The sequence below is a fragment of the Physeter macrocephalus genome, chromosome 11 (genome assembly GCF_002837175.3).
Source record: "Physeter macrocephalus isolate SW-GA chromosome 11, ASM283717v5, whole genome shotgun sequence".
In the NCBI taxonomy this organism is placed as follows: domain Eukaryota; kingdom Metazoa; phylum Chordata; class Mammalia; order Artiodactyla; family Physeteridae; genus Physeter; species Physeter macrocephalus.
Window position 1 is genome coordinate 61,644,266 of NC_041224.1, and position 22,189 is coordinate 61,666,454.

The window sequence follows — 22,189 nt, forward strand, 5'->3', positions numbered from 1 at the left end:
GATGCCTGCTGCCCATTTGGGAAGCTTGTCCACTGAAAACCGGGGATGTCAGCAGAAAAGTACAGTGAATCAAAAACTGGAACAAATCGCTTTAATTAGCTAAAACCCAAACCTAATTCAAACAGTATTTCTTCACTGGACCATGAACCAACTTCATTCTCCCCCTCCCCCTAGTTGACTAATTTCACCCAGAATTGAACCAAGATGGGAATGTGCTCACCGTCTGGTGAGCAAACACCCCCCATTTCATAGGTGAGGACACTGAGCCCTGAGAGTTGTGGCCCAGCTCAAGGTCATAGGGCACCTAATGGGCCCAGATTTGACTCTTTACTCTGATATCCCCTTACTAATTTCTCCACTATTCCATGAAACCTGTTGACTCAGAACCTCAAGAGATAGTCCAAGTTATGCCATACATTGTGTATTCTTTTTTTTAAAATTTTTAAAATTTTTGGCTGCATTTGGTCTTTGTTGCTGTGCACGGGCTTCCTCTAGTTGTGTTGAGCAGGGGCTACTCTTCCTTGTGGGGTGCGGGCTTCTCATTGTGGTGGCTTCTCTTTTTGTGGACCATGGGCTCTAGGCGCGCAGGCTTCAGTAGTTGTGGCTCGCGGGCTCTAGAGCGCAGGCTCAGTAGTTGTGGCGCACAGGTTTAGTTGCTCCTTGGCATGTGGGATCTTCCCAGACCAGGGCTCGAACCTGTGTCCCCTGCATTGGCAGGTGGATTCTTAACCACTGTGCCACCAGGGAAGTCCCTACATTGTCTATTCTTGTGGTTTTTGTTTTGTTTTTGATTATTTATTTATTATTTTTTAAACCATTTTAAAAAATTGAAGTATAGTTAATTTACAATGTTGTGTTAGTTTCAGGTGTACAGCAAAGTGATTCAGTTATTATCATAGATATTCTTTTTCAGATTCTTTTCCATTATAGGTCATTACAAATATTGTGTATTTTTGAATCATGATCCTCTCTTAAACTAAGAAGTTGGTAACCCAAATGGGAAATGGGTGGTTAGGTAGGAATTCTCCCAGCCTTCCATTCCTCCCACAGCCCTAGAAAATCAGAGGGAAACCTTTAAAATTGATTGTGATTCAATTTACATTACGATTACTAATATTGTCATTGTCATTATTTGCCTCAGTTAATCTACTCATTTTTACTTACCTCTCAAAGGTTATAACAACATTCGGCTAAGTCAGTGGTTCTTAACTGGGGGAGATTTTGCCCCCAGGGACATTGGCAATTTCGGGAGACATTTTTGGTTGTCACATTACTGCTAAGCAATGCTTAGGACAGCTCCCCCCAGCACAAAGAATTGTCTTGCCCCAAATGTCAACAGGGTCAAGATTGAGAAACCCTGATCTGATCAACACAAAAGGGGGAGAAAATCTCCTGCAAATCCTGCTAGTTCAACAAATAAAACTCTTTCCTTTTCCGTGTTTCTCCCAGTCTCCATCCCACTATGTGTACTTAAAATTTCTATAGTTCTAATCATCATGGCAGGAATACAGTTGACATTCCACTTTTTTGCACTTAGTATCACATCCTGAGCTTTTGTCCCTCATGCCTCATTGTCTCCATAATTACCATTTTTAATGGATGTGATGCAGTCCTCCAAGCAGGTTGATACCCCCTATTTTACCTGACCCGTCCAAGTTCTCAGCCGGGATGGTTACTGAGAGCCTTGCCAGGTGGGCTGCGTGGGGTGGGGAGCTTGCGTGGGCCCTGCTGTGACGAGCCATCTCCTCCACCTGCGGCGCAGGCTGATGCCATCATAGTTTTCATCATCAACAGGCCTTTATGCAGCGCCTTGGTGAATATATCCTGGCCCTGGCGGGGAGGGATCTTCCGCAGAGATCGTTCCACCAGCCCCTGACATCCAAGGCTTGTTGGCTCAAACAGGCAGCATATATGTCAACCAACCATGAAGGCATCCGAAGACTGGGCTGTAGGCCCCGGGCAGAGGGTGCAAAAGCAGATTCTTAGGCAATATTCATGAAACGAGTAAGTGCATCTGGAATGCAACGACAGGCTGGTTTCCCAAAGGGAGTCAAGGCCTTGAATCCTCTCCTCCAGCTGACTGCAGACTTCTGGAAGGACATGGGAGTTTAGAAGCGAAGGGAGGGAGGCAGGAGCAGCTTGACAGGTCAAGGACTCAGGGTCAAGTGTTCCAGGCTCCACTGTACAAGTGCACAGCCTGGGAGAAAGCTAGAGACTACCTGAGATGTTCCTCCTGAGACCTTCCCGCCACCCTCTCGTCTCACCTCGGCGCCCCTTTCTCTTCCCCCTGCAGGTGTTCCATGAGCAGGGCATCCTCTTCGGCTACCGACATCCACAGAGTTCCGCCACGGCCTGTCTCCTCAGCCTTTTCCAAATGACCAATGAGACCCTCAACATCTGGACGCACTTGCTGCCCTTCTGGTACCTTCCAGCCCCCTTGACCAGCTGCTCATTTAGAGCCTGGGAACTGGGGCTTCTTTAAACACAGCTGGGGTGGAGAGAGCTGAGGTTCCGTGATGGGACTTGGGGGACTCCCCCGTGGTGCTGGGAGGCGTGGCGGTCTGCTGCTGGGCTGAGCTCTAGGACCCAGATTGTAGTAGGATTCGAGGGGCTCCTGGCAGCTCCCCGGTCTTTCCCTGCTCCCCTGCTTCGGGGCCTGATTTGAGAGGATTGTCTTATTCAGTCTTGGAGGCTTTCTGGGTCTTCTGGCTAAAATTCCCTAGCTGGAGCAAGTCACTTAACCTCTCTGGGCTTCGCATTTTCCCATATGCAAAGCAGGATAGTCTGCACCTTTTCTGGGGTTGCCCTGAGGATTAGGGGATGAGGCATTGGAAAGGGCATCAGGCACAGAGCTGTGGGTGCCTGGGACCACAGCAACTGTGAGGCATTTGGTCAGGCAGCACTTTAACGGAGCCAGCCAAGAGAACGCTCTGGCACGCGCACACGTACAAATGGGAATTGCCAGGAAGGTGAGGGGGGACCTGGCTGAGAAAGGTGGGGACCGAAGACCAGCTTCACATACCTGGTGCCTGTCCATAGCGAGTGAAGGGTGCAGATGGGGTCATAGTATACGAGAGCTGGAAGGACCATGGGAGTCATGCAGGCCACCAGCCGACTCAGATCACCACTGGCTGACACAGATGCGGCCCAGAGAAAGGAGTGACTTGCTTACATCCCCTGGCAAGTTCTGGCACAGGTTGGTCTCTGGACTCCCCCTCCCAATCATATTGAGAAGCCAAGAGAGTAGGAAGGACCCCAGGGTGTGCTGCAGGCAGAGAGGGGCCCGAGGACGGCGGCCTGCCTGGCCAGCAGTCAGAGACAGACCCAGGGCAAAATGCAGGGGAAGGCTGCTTGGTGCCAGAAACGTCGCCAGTGGAGAAGAGGGAGAGCTCAGGCTTGGGGTGGGATAGGACCACCTGTAAAGAAGCCCTAGGGCCTGCAGACTGGTCCGGGTGGCAGCAAGATCTGCTCACGGGGGCTGTTCGTTGTTTTAAATTTAAGTAAACTTAAGTAAAAAGTCTAAATGATAATAAATTATAACATTGCAGAAGGGAGTAGAGTCGGAGTCTTTCCCCGGCCCCTCTTCGTCCTCTCTGGAGCTGCCGGGGTGACCTGCTGCTTGTGCATCCTCCCAGAACGCTTTTCTAGAGACTCGAGCATCTGTGACATGTGTGTACACCCAGCACCTGGTTCTTTCCTCCCTTGCTTTTCCCTCAGAGATCTCTGTCTGACCCTCACAGAAGCCTCTCTGGCTTTTGAACAGCTGCGCGGTGTTCCATTTTCGGGATGAACCACAGGTGACTTAGGCTATTTCGAAGTCTGTGCCGCTACGAAGTGCCAGCCTGACCATCCCTGTTCGTGGGGCTTGAGTTGCTGTGCGCAGATCCCATTGTAGCTGTTTTACAGCTGAGACATGCTGGCAGGGGCGCCCCACTGGGCATGACGCCCCTGTACCGCCAGGCCCTGAGAGCGCAACACAGAGCAGCAAGCAGGGCTCGGGAGAGCCGGAGAAAGATGCCCCAGGGAAGTAGAAGTCGGGAGTAATCTCGAGATGATAAAAGGGTACATTCTGAAAAATAGCAGATAGCTTAAGCTGGATTTCTGCTGGGACAGGAGGGAAAAGATCACAAATGTAGCCAGAGAATTTAGCGATGCTCTTGGGGTTCCTGCGTGAAAAGCTTTTGGTCCCTTTCCTGGGAGAGTTTGTGGGCAAGGGGCCTGGCTCTCTAGTAGAGGTTTGTGGAAGCGGTCAGCTCTACAAGCAAGAACCCCACGCATGGGTTATAGGTTAGGCAGATCTGACACAGAACTGTGCAGTGTCTCCATGTAGAGAAGAATCTGGAGGCCTAGGCTTAGCCAAGACTCAGCCGAGGGACCAGGTCCCTCAGAAAGAGATGGTTATATTAGTGGAGGAATAGCATGGAAGAGGGGGGAGAAAATCGTCCTGTTGTCTTCCAGACTTTCCAGACCCCACAGAGGGAATTGCTTCTCTTTGAGGTGCCCTCCTGCAAGGGGAACTTGGACCAACCACAGGGATGACGACAAGGCCAAATTTGGATCCCATGAGGAATGGTTGAATGCACTGAGGTTTTTTAATGTGAAGCTCAGAGAGGTGTGAGGGATTATGAAGACAGCCTTGAGATATCTGATGGGTTTGTTTTCTGTTGTGCTGATGGGGAGAACTAGGGCTGATCCAATGGAGAGAGATTCCAGGGAGACAGATGGAGGCTCAATGAAACTTTGCAACACTCAGAGCTGCCTCAAGAGATGGTGAGCTCCTCATCCCTGGAAGTGTGCAAGCTGAAGCTGGAGAGTCACCTGGGCAAGATGCTGTGAAAGGGATCTGTCACCACATATGCAGGGGGAGGGGACTGGACCATTGCCCATCCTGCATATTTCCAACCAAAAAGGACCCCACTCACCCTTCCTCGCTCATGGCATGTCACCAAAGCGAGACCATGTAGGAGCCGGTCATCCCAGGGAAATGGAAGGCAGGCGACGGTCTGTTGAGGGCTGTAAGAGGAGCCCCTGTCTCGGAGGTTGAGGGTGTCCCCCTGTGTTCCAGGTTCTTCATGTGGAGGTTTGTGAGCACCCTGCGTGTGACGGACGTCCTGAATGACAGCTACTCCTGGCCTCTGCTCGTGTACATGGGCGCCAGCTGTGTGTACCCCCTCGCATCCAGCTGTGCACACACCTTCAGCTCCATGTCCAGGAACGCCCGGCACATCTGCTACTTCCTGGACTACGGCGCCGTCAACCTCTTCAGCCTGGGTACGTCAGGCCCTGCCCTTGTCTCCTCTTCCCTGTGACTGAACCACCTGCATCTTCCCCTGGGAGCTGGGGTCACCGTGAGGCTCTGGTGGGCTTCCGGAAGAGTCACCGCAGTGCCAGTGCCCCTGCCCGGGTGCCTGATGAGTGTTTTATAAGAAGCTTGTCCAAAGGCGTGCTGGCAAATATTTAACAACTGGCTCTCCGTGGACAACAGTCCTGGTCTGTGGTGTTGGCAGGTTTGCTGTGGTGTAAATACTCCTGCCACGGCCGGCTTCAAGGCACCAACATCACTGAACACAGGGCTGGGGAGAGATGCATGGTAGGTCCCCATTACGTACGTAGCAATTCCTCTGTACAGATACAGCGGGTGCATTGACTGAACAGTTGTTACTCTTGTTAATATGATGCATGTCATTGTAAGTTTATTCATTGTCATTCAATTTTTAACGATGGCCGTGTTTAACAATTGGCTTGCGAGTTCTCTGACACTAACAATCTGCTGTCACAGGCCAGGGTGAGCCAACTGCACTCATCAGTGCTGGTCTCTGTTGTGCCCCGCAGAGAAAGGGGGTGGTCACAGACCCCATCGGTCTGGGGGCTTGTAGGGGTTAGAGCTGCAGGGATAGAGTGAGGGGGGTGGGGGGTTGACACCCCCTCCTCCTGTCTCCTCTTCTCTCCCCCAGTTGTGGGCATCCGTCTGTCCCCTTGCATCCCAGCTCTAGCCCCTTCCTCTGTCCCCGATCCTGCTCCAGGTGTGAAAGCAAAGTCACCGTCTTCCCTTTGCCGCAGAGGGTGTGTGAGGAACCTACCTCCATCCTGTTCTCCCGCCCCTCTCCCTCTCTCTTCACTAGTAACACACACGTACATACATACACACCAACACATATACATAGACAAACAGACACCCCCCCACACACACACACGAGTCTCTACATGCTCACCACTGCCCAGTCCCCACCGTTCACTAAAACTCTGGTTGCCGAGGCCCCAGCCTCCTCCTGACTCGCAGGCCCCGTGGGCTCTCTCTCCAGCCTTTGATGCAGGGTCACCCCCGTGCTCCTCAAACCTCCCCCGCTTCCTCTGGCCCCTCTTACATCACTCCCTCCTAGTTTTCCTCCCACCCATTTACATGCTCATCCTGCTTCGCCAGTTCCCCTTCCTCCGTCCCCCCATATGGGTGCACGAGCTGGGAGTCCATTCTTGGGCCTCTGCTCTTCCGTGGTCAGGCTCCTTGGGAGATCTCCTCTGCGCCCACACCATCCCCCAACACCTCTGGGGGACACTCCCAAACCCCATCTCTAGTAAACTGCTCACCCAAGCTCCACACCACATCCAGCCCTGGGACCGAGACTGTCTACATCCTCCCCGCCCCCGCCCTTGCATCTCCTCCCCTTCGAGTCAGGAATCTGTGAATAATCACGTTTCCCCTGCCTCTCATTCCCCACCCATCCCACCTCACCATCCCGTCTAATCGGTCGGCAAACTCAGTTGAGTTTCTCCTGCATACTTTCCAGATCGGCCGTGCCCCCATTGGCTTGGCTCAGTCCCTCACACGTCTCCCCTGGGCTTCACCCAGCTGCCCTGCGGGGTTTCCTCAAGGCCTTCTGACCATGGCACCCCTCCCACTTAAACTTTTCCAGGTTCCCGGTTACCTGGGATGAAGTCCAAACTCCTTAACCCAGCAGCTTCCATCACCCTCGATCGCCTGCCCCAGAGTCATTTATGATAAGGGCAAGCGTTTTGGAGGCATCACGGCAGGCTCCATGCCGAGCACCCGACCCACATCCCACATCACCAAGGGCTGGCATAACGCGGGTCTTAGCGGCCTAACTGCACCACCCCCTAATACTTATATGCTGTTAGGCAAGATACAGTTGGCATAGTATCTTCCTCACAGGAGTGTTATAAAGATTAAATGGGTTTTGTAAGTGAAGCGTGTCGGACAGTGCCTGCCTGGCACTTAGTAAGCAACAGAAGGTAGCGATTACCACGATTACCTAGTTAACCCTGACAGCAGGCCCCTGAGGTGGGGACCATCATTACACCCACGCTCTAGGTGAGAACACTAAAGGTAAGTTACCCAGGTCACGCAGCTTGTAAATGGCAGAGCCAGGGCCTGGGAGCCTCAGGGCCCCTGCCTGTGGCTTCCTCCAAGTCCCCGGGCCTGGATCCGCCTCCATGGAGCTCTGTCTGATTCCTTCATTTCTGCTCCTTACTGGGAACAGCTCCCTGAGGACAGCCATGCATCTTTCACGTCTGGTTTTCCAGTCCGTAGCCAGGAGCCTGACATGGGGGTGTTCAGTAAACCTGGAAGGAAGGTCTAGTCAGTCGAGAGAGCCTGTGGGATCCACCTGGGACTCCCTTGTCTGCAGCCATCTCTCCTCCTCCCTGACCCTGTGGAAACCCTCAATCCCTGGAGGGTGGCGTTTGCTCAGCTTCCTCCCCGATGTCCAGCTGTTCCCCTCCCCCTTGGACCTCCCAAGCACTTTCACTAGGCTTTGACCATCTTAATCCCCTGCTCAAAAAACCTTCGGTGGGCCCCCTATTGCCTGAAAGGGGACGTTCACTTTCCTTAGTCTGGCATCCAAAGGTGTCTCCTGCTCCCTGGAAAGCCGTCCCTGCCCTCAGGCACCTGTAAGAATCCCCCATCTTCCAAGGATGCTTCCAAGGTCAGCCACTTGACTGCATGCCGGCCCATCCTGAACGCCCACCTCACTCTAGAACCCGCCTGGAGGCACTCACCAGTTTCCCTTTCCACTGCAGTTTTTGGCGGGGACTGAGTCTCCTTCGCTCTTGTATCACCCATGGAGCTTGGCCTCAGTCAATACACACAGAGCAGAGGCATCCTGGTCCACATGGGAGCTTCCCCATGGCATCAGGCTGAGGCAAGAATCTGTCCTTCTGGAGGCAGTTCCAGCTGAAATCTCACAGGTAGCCTGCAGGTGTGGGGAGCACTGTACCAGGAGTAGTGATTCTTGGCCCTTTCTGCCTGTATGACCCTGGGCACCTCCCTAGGCTTCAATAGATTTCACCAGTCACATGGGATCAAAGGCAGAGGTTGAACTTGCATGGCCTGAAGTTGAGTTCAGCCTTGAACTAGCATTCCAGGGTTCTTTGTTTTCGGATAACAGGTGTCCTTAGGCCTGATCTTAGGCTCTGGGCTGACAGGCCTGCAGCTGCCTCTCCCAAAAGGGACCTCAGCAGGTGATGGTGCCTGGAGAGGCCATCTGGTCCAGGCTCCTGGACACATCTGTCCCCTTTGAAAAGGACAGTGATCTCCCCTGTTCTTTCAAACAAAAGCTGCAGCAGACAGGTCTCTAAAAGGTCCTTCAGTAACCCTTCTCTCACAAACTCCAAAAACTAAAACAAAACAAAATGCTGAGGCTAGCATCTCACGCCCAGCCTCTCAGCTGGCCAGTCCCCCAGCCCGCTGATATGACACACCTCGCCTCAGCAAGGGCCCTCCCTCATCCCACCCCCTCCTCCCCTGCAGCCTTGATCGTTCCACAAGGGACACCCATATCATCAGGCAGGTGAGATGTGCACACTCAGAGCAAAGCTGAGCACACTGGGGTGTCATCGGGGAACATAGTTAAAAGCAGGGACTGTTGCTGAACTTCCTGCATTTGAAGCTTGGCTTTGCTGCTTTCTAGCTGTGTGCCCCGGGGAGGGTTACTAAACCTCTCTGTGCCTCCATTTCCTCATCTGTAAAATGAGGATAAGTGCAGGATTGATGTCAGAGGGTGGTTGTAAAGTTTATGTGAGTTAATGCATGTCAAGCCCTTGGAGCAGCGCTTGGGCTCACAGAACATTCTCATGCTGGGGGGGTGATGCGTGATGGCATAAGTAAGGGTGGAGCGGCAGGACTGCTCATGGTCTGTGGGGATGATGGGGGGCTCAGCCAGATGCGGGGGGGTTGGTCTTCCCAAGGAGTCTAGACAGTGCTGAGTCCTGGCTTATTGCCCAAGGCTGGTTTTTCTTCCCAGGCTCGGCCATCGCCTACTCTGCCTATGTGTTCCCGGACACGCTGGTGAACACCGTCTTCCACGACTACTACGTGGCCCTGGCTGTGCTGAACACCATCATTAGCACCGGCCTCTCCTGCTATTCCAGGTACCCGGCTGCTCTGTCTCAGATGGGATGGGGTTGGGGGCAGCACAGAGCACGCAGCTCCCTGGACTGTTGGAGGGGACAGTGGAAAAGACGCTCGGGAACCTGGGACTCAGTTCCAGACGGACTTCCAGTGGCCGGGCAGGACCAGCTTCACAGGCACACGCCTGTGCAGGCACTCAGGGCCCTGTGATCAAGAGGGCTCCCCACTTGGTTTAATTCCCTGCTGTTGTTTCGAAACACTTAATGAGTTTTGAACAAGGGGGTCCCCCTACTTTCCTTCTGCTCTGGGCTCTACAAGTTATGTAGCTTGTCCTGTTGCTGAACAAGTCACTTACCCTCCTTGAACCTCAGTTTGCTCATCTATAAAATGGGGACAAGGGAGTGCCCTGGTGGTCCAGTGGTTAGGACTTGGTGTTTTCACTGCTGTGGCCCAGGTTCAATCCCTGGTTGGGGAACTAAGATCCTGCAAACTGCGTGGCGTGGCCCAAAAAAAAAAAAAAAAAAAGTGGGGTCAACACAGCTACCTTGTGAGACGGATGTAAGGATTACAGGTAATGTATCCAGAACACCTAACACTAGCCTGGCCCATAGGAGGTGCCCCATAAATGGGCCATCTGCTAATAGGGACAGAGGGGGCTGGCCTCTTGATAGAGGCACACCTTGGAGATACTGCAGGTTCGGTTCCAGACAACCGCAATAAAGCCAACATCACAATAAGGCAAGTCACACAAACTTTTCGGTTTCCCAGTGCATATAAAAGTTATATTTACACTATAGTCTATTCAGTGTGCAATAGCATTATGTCTAAAGAAACAATGTACACACCTTTAAAAAATACTTTATTGCTAAAAATGCTATCATCTGACAACACAGTGTTGCCACAAAGCTTCAGTTTGCAAAAACCACAATAAAGCAAAGTGCAATAAAACAAGATATGCCTGTATGTGTGGTGGGTGATGGATGATATTCAAATGTCCAACACATCCCCAGGGGAAGACCGGTGGCCATGAGTCATGCCCAGCTCACTGGCTCTTATCCCTTCTAATTTTTTCCTTCCACTCAAGGAAGCTCATTGGAGTATGAGTACAAGAGGCATTTTTTAGGATAACTACTCTAGTTTATTCAGCTCTTGGTAAAAATGAACTACCCGACATTACTTGGGAAACCTCTGGAATGGTGGTGTTGGGGTAACATCCCTGTGTAGATGGTGCTGGGAGCTGGGGCCCTTTCATGGTGGGTTAGGAAGAGCGCCAAGGAAGGCTGGCGGTCACCCCTGGCCATCTGTCCCCCTACCCGCGACTCCACTGAGCCAGTCTGAGTCTTCTGAATAGACTGCTGCTGCCCTCATAGAATTCTTATTCCTGGCAGCCGCCACCTCTTCCCTCCCCAGGAGAAAACTTCCCCGCAATGATTTTGGCTCCAGCTTTCTTTGGGTGACACTCTGGTTTTGTGGGATCCAGAGGTAGGCAGGTTCCCCAAACTTGTCAGGTTGGTTTTCTTTAAAAATCAAAGGATAGAGCCTTAAACAGCATCGGGGATGCTTGCCCCAACTTGCCTTCCACTTACCTGTCCTGAGGCAGGTGGTGGGAAGCACAGAGCTGCTTGCCATGGGGGTGAGCCTCATTTCCAGGCTCAGTCTCAAGACTGGGCTTTGTGTTGCTTTGTCCCTGGGATGGGAGTGGGGGGCAAACTCCCCCTTCCCTCTTCCTGGAAATCAGAGCGCCCCTCCAGATGTGAGGAGATAGGGTCTGCCCAGAGGGTAGAAAACTGAATCAGACATCATGGGGTTATTATTTCCTTCGCCCCCAATTCCTCAAGGGCTCTGGCGATTAAAAGCTTTTTCTGAAGCGCAACCTCTGTGCCAGGCCAGAGCTGTGAGGGCTGCCACGGGTGGGGGAGAGGAGGAGATCGGGTCCCTGCCTTGGGTGAGACAAGGTGTAACATACATAGAAAAGTAACACTGATGCTAAAAACAGCCCAAGAGAGATGAAGCGTGGCCTGGAGGCACAGCGCCTGGATGTGAGGGCTCACCGACAGGCCTGGGCCAAAGACACACCTGGATCAGGTCCTTGGATGAGCCACTGTCCTGCCTGGTTAGCTCCGGCGGGGCTGCGTGGCTCTGCTCTTGCAAACTTCGGATCAGAGGGAGGCGAGCACTGCGGACTGGTGGGGCAGGTGGGCTTCATGGGTGGAAGAAACAGTCCCACCATTCATGATCCAGGACTGCTTTCCCATGAACTCCCAATGCAAATTCTTGGAACGTTTTTTTTTTTTTTTTTAATCTTCCTGAATCACCTATAAGCCATGAGGGTATGTTGTTTTCTTCTAGCCAGGAGTCCTCCCAGATTGTTCAGGTACAATGAATCGGTCTTTTTTTTCTTTTTTTGTTTCTTTTTAATTTATTATTTTTGGCTGCGTTGGATCTTTGTTGCTACATGCGGGCTTTCTCTAGTTGTGGCGAGCGGGGGCTACTCTTGGTTGCATTGTGTGGGCTTCTCATTGCGGTGGCTTCTCTTGTTGCAGAGCTCGGGCTGTAGGCACACGGGCTTCAGTAGTTGTGGCTCGTGGGTTCAGTAGCTGCAGCATGCGGGCCCTAGAGCACGCGGGCTTCAGTAGTTGTGGCATGCAGGCTCAGGAGTTGTGGCTCACAGGCTCTAGAGCGCAGGCTCAGTAGTTGTGGCGCACGGGCTTAGTTGCTCTGCAGCATGTGGGATCTCCCCAGACCAGGGCTCGAACCCGTGTCCCCTGCATTGGCAGGTGGATTCTTAACCACTGTGCCACCAGGGAAGTCCCCGAATGGGTCTTTTGGATGTGACATGCCTGGCACCTTTAGACAAACTTGTTTGGCAGGGCAGGTTGGCCAGGAATCTCTTGAATGTCCATTTGGGGCTTCTCCCTTGTCAATGAAATGGATGATTTCTGCTTATGGGGCACATCTGTGGCTGTTTCATCCATCCATCTATCCATCCATCTACCTACCTATCCATCTTCCCACCCATCCATCCATTTACCCACCCACCCATTCATCCATCTACCCGTTCATCATCAATCCACCTATTCATCCATCCGTCCACCCTTCCATCCAGCTACCCACCCATCCATCCATCTACCCAGCCATCTATCCATCCACCCATCCACTTATTCAGTTTATCCACCCATCCACCCACCCATCAATCCATCCATCCATCCATCCATCCATCTATCCATCTATCCATCCACCCATTCATGCATCGATCTACCCACCCAACCACCCATCCTTCCATCAATGCATCCAACCAACCACTCAACATTCCTTAAATGCCTGCCATGCTCCAAGTGTCATGTTAAGACCTGGGAATACAGGGATGAGTGAGGCTCAGTCCTTGTCCTCAGAGAGTGCCCCATGCAGTATGAGAAGCAGACTGCAGACCCTCAAAAAGTCCAGATGGAGTCATCATTTCCTTTAAAGGCCAGAGGAAAAGGCTTTCAGTGTGTAGCATTACAGGATATAACATAAGCAAATAATGATAACACAAAATGACACCTGCTTGGATTCCCAGGCTTCTGCAAAGTGGCCTTAGGAATGAGTATTGAGGAAGGTTGAACACTTTAGCTGGAGAGGAGGGAAGGGCCTTTTGGACAGAGCCAACAGCCTGGACAAGGGCGAGGGCCTGGAGAGGGTGGGATATGGCATTGGGAGGCAACAAGGAGCTTCAGAGTTCCCAGAGCCTGTGGGGCTGGAAGCGGGGAGAGAAGCTAGAGGGGGGCTAGAGAGAGGCGGGGGGAATGGAAGCGCCTCGTGTGTCCTACAGAGGACTGGCCCTGTCCTCGTGAAGGACAGTAAACTTCCTAGGAAGACAGTTCTGTGGACTCAGCTCCCGTGCCCTGCGGGGCTTAAGTGGGGGCTTGGGGAACAGAAAGGGAGAGAGGGGTAAACGCTACATGCTCAGAGTCAAGGATAGAGTGGGATGTCCCCCCCGCGGGCCCGTCCGGCCTCCTTCGCATCTTGTCTGCTCTCCTTTCCGTGTGTCGGTGGATCCCTGCTCTTACAAGGCCCGTCCCCTTTGTTTTCATTCTCTGTCTTTGTCTTCTGTGTCTGAGGAGTGAGGAGGGGGACTCGTGTGTGGGGAGAGGCTCTGGCCCTGATTAACTTCAGAAGCAGGTGGAGGAGGGTGAGGGCCGATCTCACAGACTTGCTGTGCTGCCTCTGGCCGATCACGGCCTTTAAACAGGGGCATCTAAGAAGATGTCCCCTGGGTTCCTTCTGGTTTGGGCATTCTATGATGCCCGCTTCAGCGCCTTTTCCAAGATTTCTCTCCTTGCCTTCTTCCCTACCCCCCAAGCCCACGTCTGCCTCCCCCCTCCCGCTCCATCCATCCATGGCTGAGAACCACCTCCTTCCCTGAGCAGCAGACTGCGGAGCTCAAGAGTCATGCTTTAGTTATCCACGTGCTTCCCAGAGTAGCATGGTCCTAGTGGCGTTCATTCCCTTACGATACATGTCCGTTAGGTAAAGTCCACCCAGGGAGACGTGGACTCCCCCAACTGGTCTTTCGATCCTTATTATCATGGAATTCGGTTCAAAGGAACACGTTCTAGAAAACTGCTTTCTTGTTCTGCAGCATTTGAGGGGGGAAATGACAGAACACCTGACCTCTCTGTGACTCTCAGAGCCAGGTGAGGGTGACAGAGACCCTGCCTGCTCATACGCGCCGACAACCCGAAAGCCTAGGAAGGCACCACCACTCTGTCAGGAATGTTAGTTACACAGTGCTGTTCCCCATGAGTCACTGTACACACTTTTCCGTTCATCCATTCAAAGCATCCAACCATTGGTGTTTTGACATATACTTGCTCAGTGAAATGCCTTGTGGTCGGTGCTGTGAGGGAGAGATGGATTTTCATCCTTGGCGGGTAGTGAGCTGTGCTCTGAGAGCCTTGCCGTGGCAGTGCTGTCGTGGCAGCTCAGAGAGGCATGGGGCCGGCCTGGAAGGGGGTTTGGAGGTCAGAGCTGGAGACAGGAGGCTTAGCAGACAGTGGTTCTCAGATACATCTGGAGGTCAGAGGGCTCAGTCAGATGATGGAGTGCTGCTAGGGCTAGGGGCCAGCACGTGGAAATGTCCACATTCCTGCTATGTCACCCACACAACAACCAAACTACCATAACACCCGCCCCCAACACACATACAGACACACCTCCGCAACAGTATGATGTTTCCAAAGGCCCACTTCTTTCAAGCACTAGTTCCAGAATTCACCTGCAAATCTTTCCAGCTTTGTTGCAACAAGAATTTATCAGGTTTCAGAATAGACTGGTATTGTATCAACCCTCTGTTGCTGGAGGCTTCTCCCAAAACCCAGTGTTTCCTGCCCATCTGGTTCTAGGCGGAGGAGGCCTGGCTCCCTGCCTCCCAGCTCTGGGGTGCAGGGATTGCCTTACCAGGCGAGGCTTTGGAGACTTTGGGGTGTGGGGTGCTTTGGAGGATGCTGTGGCTCCCTCCCGTCCCTCTCGGAATCTCTGGCTGTGGCGACACCCTGTGGCCTGATTTGGAATTGCACCTTGGTAGTGGGAGGCACCCCCTGTCTGTGGCTGCTGGCCCTTCTGCCTCTTATTCTTTGTTGCTGTCTCTCTTCTGTTCTGCTTTTTCTCCTTTTTCCCCCTGTAGACTCGGCTTTGCAGCTGGAGAGGCTGGTTCGTTTGCCCTTGGGGAAGTACTTTATCAGGCCGGGCAAAATGTCTCAAGTCGCAGGAAATCCATGGTTTGGGGGATGGCCCTCGTCAGCCAGAGCCAGCCTTCTTCCTGTGTAAGTGGCCGCAGAAAGAGCGTGCTTTAATAGCGAGTCTCTTTGCACCCAGACGTGATAGGCGGTGGCAGTGCATGGGGAGGGAGGGAGTGGGCTTGCCGTGGTTGGACAGGGTCTGCCATTGTGGACTGAGAAGGCCATCGAGATGGGCCCTGGTTCCTGGGGGCAGCAGGCGTGTGTTCCGATTGCCTCCTGGGGCAGAGGGGTGTCTGTAAGGTAAGGACGGAGGCTGGGTAGTGGTCAGATGCCTGCTCTGCCTGCCCGCAGGGAGAGGGTGGGAAGCCAGCCAGATGGCCCTGGCTGTAAATCCTAGCTTTGCCTCTTATTAGCTCCTGTGATTTTAGGCAAATCACCCAGAACTCATCTGGTCCCTCCTGTTCCTATTTTCTGGTACGACACAGCTACAGGATGGGGATGGGGAGAGGATGGGGATGGGGAGAGGATGGCTCCTACAACACACGTTTGTTTTAAAAGCTGCCATTTCGTGAGTGTTACTCTGTGCTGTGCACAACTGTAAGTTCTTTGCGAGCATCATTTTGTCAAACCCTTGCAACAATCCCTTGCAGGGATTCTGTTGTTGTCCCTGTGTTACACATGAGGATTTTGGGGCACACAAGGGTTACATCACCTGCTGGATGACATGGTCACAAAGGGCAGGGACAGGATCAGACTCAGGGTGTCTGCCAGATCGTGACCCTGTGCAGCCTCACCAATCCCGGGGTTTGTGGTTCCTTCCAAGGCTGGGGTTCTGTTCTGGGGGATGATGAATTGAGGTCCCTTATTTCTCCTCCTCCTTCTTGAACTTCTCTTCCATCTCTGCCCAGTGTCCACAGGGTCAGGAAAGAAGGAGGGACATGCCCATGGGCTGGAGCAAAGTTGGAGCTGATCTCTGGAGGTTATGGGGCTTCTCGGGGTCCACGGTGGCCGCCTCTTACCCAGAACAGGGATCCCCAGGCTGGGCTGCCCTGAGAGCTGGACGGCACACAGCAGCCTGGCGATGTCATGTCCTCAGACACGATTCTGAGCTGGATGCTGGGGATGGAGAGCTGAGCAGACCCAGCTCTGCCCTCGAGGAGAGTTCCCCAACCACTCAGGAGGCAGTTGTGGGTGTCTCTGCCATTTTCCACGCCAAAGGATGTGGGCACAGTGGGGCATGTAGGCAGGTGACTGCACTGGCTTGTAGGGGACGTGAATAACCTGGAAGGGGAGATGGGCCTGGGCTGCAGGGGCAGCAGTCTATGTTTGGTGGAGAAGGGGCAGGCCAGTGGGCTGGGACGGGGTATCTGGGGAGCAGAGGTGAAGAGCAGTGGTGGAACATAGACTCCATCCCCGCCGGAGAGTGTGATGAGGGGCAGAACTGTCGAGGGGGGCTGAGATGGCCCCAGCGCCTCCCTCATCTTACGGGCTGCACTAGAACAGCTACCCCACGAGCCTCGGCGCCCGGGCTCCACACACCACCCTTGGGGGTCCTCTGGCCTCGCAGCCCTGTGGGCACCAAGGGAGGATCCATCGCCCACAATACGCTGTGCTGCTGAAGTGGGTACCTGCCCTGCCTCCCGGCGCAGCCTGGGCGTGTGAGCTCTCCCTCGCCCGAGCCCCAGTTCAGGGCTGTGGTTTCATGTGGAGCCTCTCCTTACTCCTCCCCTCCCAGTATCCAGCCTGCCATCTGTGCTGCCCGGCTCCGCACACCCTCAGCTGCTGCCCCCTCCTCAGGCTGGGCCCACGCCAGCTGAGGCCCCATCGTGTTCCATCCAGGAGGAGCTGCCTGTCTTTGCAACAGTCAGCACCACTCATTTTAATGCTGGCTTCTTTCTTTGAACCGGAGGCAGGTGGGGGTGATGATGGAAGAGAGAAGGAAGGACCATGCTTACTCAGTTTCCCTGGCCCAGTATCCCTGTGTGCGGTATTAAATATTCCAGAAATCTCTTAAGTAATTAAACCCCTAATTGCACCCAGGCCTTCTGCAGGGTAATCAGCTGGCGCCTCTGACTAATTAAGCATCTCCACCTTCGCAGAGGTGCTCGCCCCAGGAGCCTGTGCCATTGGGCCCACCCTCTCTGCACATGTCTCCCTGTCCTGGTGGTTGCTGGACTTCTAGAAGGCTCTTTGGCAGCGAGATAACTTGGCCCTTGAAGGGCTTCTGCTCCTTTCTGACTTTGTCTGGATGCCATTGCTTCTCAGGATGCTGGGAGATGGTTGCCCCCTCCCCGCCCACCCTGAGCTCTTTCCACATCTGAGACTGAGCCGTTCCCACCAGGGTGGGAGAAGTGGAGAGGGCTGGGGGAGAAGCTGCTGGCCATAGGAGGAGCTTGTGCAAAAATGCTTGTCCTTCGTGGGTTACTCGCCCTTGGTTATTTTTAATGTGCGTGTGTGTGTTATTTACTGAAACTCTTTTTTCATTCTCATTTCTCCCCACCTTTCCTTCCCTGATTTAGGTTTCTGGAGGTCCAGAAGCCTAGGCTCTGTAAGATGCTTCGTGTCCTGGCCTTCGCTTATCCCTACACCTGGGACTCCCTTCCCATCTTCTCCAGGGTAAGGGCCCGGCTCCAACCCCTCTCTGCCTGTTGGCAACATCAGGGAATCAACTGTGTCCTGAGCTCTGGGGGTCAGAGCGCTGTCCTGGTCACACTGGGACACACAGGAGTAGAGCCCGAGGTGCTCCCTTAATGGCACTTGCAGACTAATTAAGAGACGGCATGAACACAGAGGCCCTGATGAACATAGGAGATGCACCAGTGGCCAGCGCTGACTGGGGGCTCAGGAGCAATTGCAGAGGGCTGGGCAGGGGAGGCAGCCTGGGGTTCAGTAGAGTGACTAGGAGAGCGGGCTCTGGAGGGAAATCTCTAATATTTACTCACTGCAAGACATTGGACGAGTTATCTTCCACCTCTGTGTCCTGATTTCCCTCATCTGTAAAATGGCCTGGTAATAACACCTCCTTTTGTCAGGCTGTGGGCAAGATTATGTGAGACAGTGTGTAAAGTGCTAGCTGGTGGTGAGAGTCCAGTAAATGCAGTATTATATATTATCATCAATTAACATAGTAGTAGTAGTGAAGGAAAATGCATGAATGAAGGTCTTAAAGGATAGATGGCAATTAGATGGAGAACACAAAGGAAGAGGGTGTAGGAGGAAAGACAAGAAGGGGGAAAGTTCGCGCACGTCCAAATCCCAGTCCCACTGCCAACTGGCTGTGTGACCCTAGGCAATGAGCATAAGCTCTCTGAGCCTCGGTTTCCTCATCTTTATTTTTTTTTAATTTTTTATAAATTTATTTTATTTATTTATCTTTGGCTGCGTTGGGTCTTCGTTGCTGCGCGCGGGCTTTCTCTAGTTGCAGCAAGCCAGGGCTGCTCTTTGTTGCGGTGCGCGGGCTTCTTATCGCAGTGGCTTCTCTTGCTGCGGAGCACGGGCTCTAGGCGCCTGGGCTTCAGTAGTTGTGGCACGCGGGCTCAGTAGTTGTGGCTCGTGGGCTCTAGAGCGTGGGCTCAGTAGTTGTGGCGCATGGGCTGAGTTGCTCCGCGGCATGTGGGATCTTCCCGGGCCAGGGCTCGAACCCGTGTCCCCTGCATTGGCAGGCGGATTCTTAACCACTGCGCCACCAGGGAAGTCCTCCTCATCTTTAAATGAGGCTGACATCCTGTCCTTCACGGGGGGTAGAGGAGAATAATCAAATAAACAGAACTGATGGGCTCAGCAATGCCAAGCCCAGGCCCAGTGGGTGGAGTTCCCCTCCCAGAGGCAGCTTAAGGGTGTGCTGCGTCAGGCCAGGATGGCAGGGCCCAGGGATAGAGGAGAGGGGTCGGGCTGGGTTCATTAGCTGAGGCACTGAGCGTGTGCTCCCGTTCAGTTCATGTGGGCCTGGGGGAGACCCAGAGATGGGGATGCAGCCCATTTCCTTGAATCCTTCTTCGAGGACACAGACCACACACAGGAAACCAGAGCAAAGAACAAGCCGGTCCCACAAGGCCACCGAAGCATACAGCACAGGTTCTTGCTATTATGAGCGCTGGGTGCTCCTGGCACTGGGCTGCATCAGCCAGTGGGCAGCGGGGGAGGGGACGGCTTACCCTAAATGGCGATGTGGCTGAGCACACAGGTTCTGGAATCAGCCTGACTTCACTGCTAGTTAGTGGTTTGCAAGTCACCCTCCAGCCCAGTTTCCTCATCTGCAAAATGGGGGAAATAGTGTCTGCCTTGTGGTCGTTGCTGAGGCTCCAGTGAAGTGATGCAAGTAAAAGGCCTGGCCTAGTGCCCTCCGTAGTGGTGGCTGCCGCCACTATTTATAACAATCGTACAAAAACCGTACTGAACTCCACACCAGGGTAATGTCCATAATGAATAGTTTTTGATGACTCAGAAGGCCTTCCAGGGATTTTTAGGCCTTAAAGCCTTAATTAGGAGCATCAATTCAGGGGATGTGCTGGTTAGAAGTGAGTTCAAGTGTGAATAGGCCATTTTTTACTATACTCACGTTTTAGCCCCAGGAGAAAAGTAGCGCTATATCTAACTGGATTTTTCTTTTCCTTTCATTTGGTCTTCACTTCTGTTGTTTTCCTTTTCTTCCTTCCTTCCTTTCTTTCCTTTTTCTTTTCTTTTGGAATTAAATAATCCAAAGGCTCTCACGAGCATGCGGGGAATTAAAATACAGTTGCCTTGGGTCTCAGTTGATCACACTCAGAACAGGAAGCCTGCTCACATAGTCCCTGCGAGTTCCCTTTCCAAGCCACAGAACTGGAGAGGGAACGGCCTTGGCCCACAGAGTCCACAGATATGCGCGGGGATGTCCACAGGCCTCCTCTCAAGACCTGACATACGTTCCTTCCTTCCTTCCTTTCTTCCTCTCCCTCTTTCCCTCTTTCCTTCTCTTTTTGAAAATTTTTACTTTATAATGAATATAGTTGATTAACAATGTTGTGTTAGTTTCAGGTGTACAACAAAGTGATTCAGTGATACATATACATGTATCTATTCTTTTTCAAATTCTTTTCCCGTTTAGGTTATTATAGAATATTGAGTTCCCTGTGCTATATAGTATGTCCTTGTTGGTTATCTATTTTAAGACCCGACGTTTCTTTAAATACCTGCAGCTATTCCTCTTCCCCGGGGAGACTGCACAGAACGAAGCCACCTTGTACCACCAGAAGCACATGGCCGTGACCCTCCTGGCCTCCTTCCTCTACTCTGCGCATCTGCCAGAGCGCCTGGCTCCTGGACGCTTCGACTACATCGGTGAGTGCCTGGTGGCCCCGATGCCCCTTGCCCTCCTGTCCAGGGAGGGTTCCCATCCCTGACACCAGTGCACGTAGTTGCAAAGAGAGGCCGGGGCAGGGAGAGAAGCAATTCTTCTGGAAGCTCTCCAGGCACAGACCAAGGTTAGTGAAATTGTAAGGTGACAGAGGCCAGGATGTACGTAGCCAGTGGACAACCAGGGAGGATGGCGGAGGATGGAGAGGAGGTGGATCTATGACTCTAAAGCATTTCCAGCAGGTATGGGGACAGGTGAGTCCCATTATTACCTAGAATGTGAAATCCCGTTATTAAATGAACATGTAAGGCAGCCGTAAAAAGGAAGAGGAAAGACAGAGTACAGCTGGCTCTGAGGGTACCAGCTGGCAGGGGGCTGTGCTGAGGAGAGGAAAGGGTCTTTGTCTCGTTCAGGTGGGTACGATGGGGCCAGGGATCGTGGTAGAGCAGTGGTTCTCAGGTATGGCCCCTGGACCAGCAGTCTCAGCATCACCTGGGAACATGCAGATTCTCAGCTCCCAGCCCCCAGATGTCCCGTGTCTCAGAAGCTGTGTGATTCTCCAGGTGAGCCTGAGCTCACTCAAGTTAGAGAAGCCATGTGGTGGAGAGGAGGTGTCGGAACCACAGGGGTTTACACCTGCTGGCAGGGTTCCTTCCTCTCTGTCTAGGGAAGTGGGTGGCACTGCGGAACGCGTCTCCTCCACCCTGGCTCTGGGACTGGCTGGAGGAGGGACCCTTGGGCCACTTCTGGTGAGGCTGATGAGTCCTGGGATGAGAGCTCCTTAGATAAGCTATCAATACCATGGGGATTCAGATCCCATCCCCAGGTGGCGGGCAGGAACCTTGGTTCTCCCCAGGCCCATTTTGTCCATGGGTTTCCATCTTCTGCCCAAGACACATGGCAAGATTTTGCTTTGTTTGCTCTGATTAGAGTTTCATCTCCTTTACTTCTTGTCTCCTGCCAGAAGGGATTACAATGAGCAAAATGCTTAGAGGGCAGATTTCAAAAAAGGAGGGAGATGAGAGGGCCAGAGGATTGGAACCTGCCTCAGGAAACTGCCCAGCACGTCCACCGCCCCAGCTCCAGCCAGATGAAATAGAGGTGGTAGTGTACGAAGTCTGGGGTGAGGGCGGGGCGGGAAAAACAGCCCTGGGCCTTGTTTTGCCAGCTCTGGCTTCTTAATAACATTTTTTTTACTGGCCTCTATCCTGTCCTCTTGGGCCTACAGCCGAAAGACACTCCTATGGGGGGAAATTGGCCAGATGGGCAGTTAGTAACAGATCTTTAACAGAGGGTTTGGAAAGTTCTCCGTCCTTAAATAACAGAGTCAGTCAGACGCTGGGCTCCCTCTCCAACGCCCACAGGAAGTTCCTCCCTATTCCTGCCAGGCGGGATTGTTGAAATCGCTCTTCCTGCTGCAGGCACATTTCACATCTGTACAGGGCTCGTGGCTCTTCTGTCTTTTTATCTCCTGCCCTAACAGAGACCGGTCTGTGCCTGAGCACAGCCGGTCACCTCCTTCTGCTTGGCCCTGTGTCCTTGGAGTACACGGCTCTCGCTGCATAAGGAACCACTTCGTTGCATCACACACAGATTTGGAAACTAGATGCAGCCCAGTAGTATGGCTTGAGTGAGGCAGGGGTGGCCCCTCCAGGCGCACTTCCTCCCTGGGGGATGCAGGTTGGGGGTGCTGGCAGCTCCCTGCCCTAAGGAACTCATTGGCCACCTACTCAGCTCTCCTACACCCTCATTCTTTTTTTTTTTTTTTTTTTT

At 52.9% G+C, this 22,189-nt stretch overlaps 1 protein-coding gene across 2 annotated transcripts in view; it reads left to right on the forward strand.

The window, feature by feature from the left end:
* PAQR5 (progestin and adipoQ receptor family member 5) overlaps positions 1-22,189 on the forward strand; it is an 82,165-nt gene that overhangs the window by 58,025 nt on the left and 1,951 nt on the right. For both annotated transcript variants that reach the window (XM_007120396.3, XM_055088081.1), the window contains 5 exons: positions 2,294-2,421; positions 5,066-5,271; positions 9,258-9,384; positions 17,604-17,700; positions 20,259-20,400. In XM_007120396.3, coding sequence (XP_007120458.1) covers positions 2,294-2,421; positions 5,066-5,271; positions 9,258-9,384; positions 17,604-17,700; positions 20,259-20,400 — 700 coding nt within the window. The remainder of the gene's footprint in view (positions 1-2,293; positions 2,422-5,065; positions 5,272-9,257; positions 9,385-17,603; positions 17,701-20,258; positions 20,401-22,189) is intronic.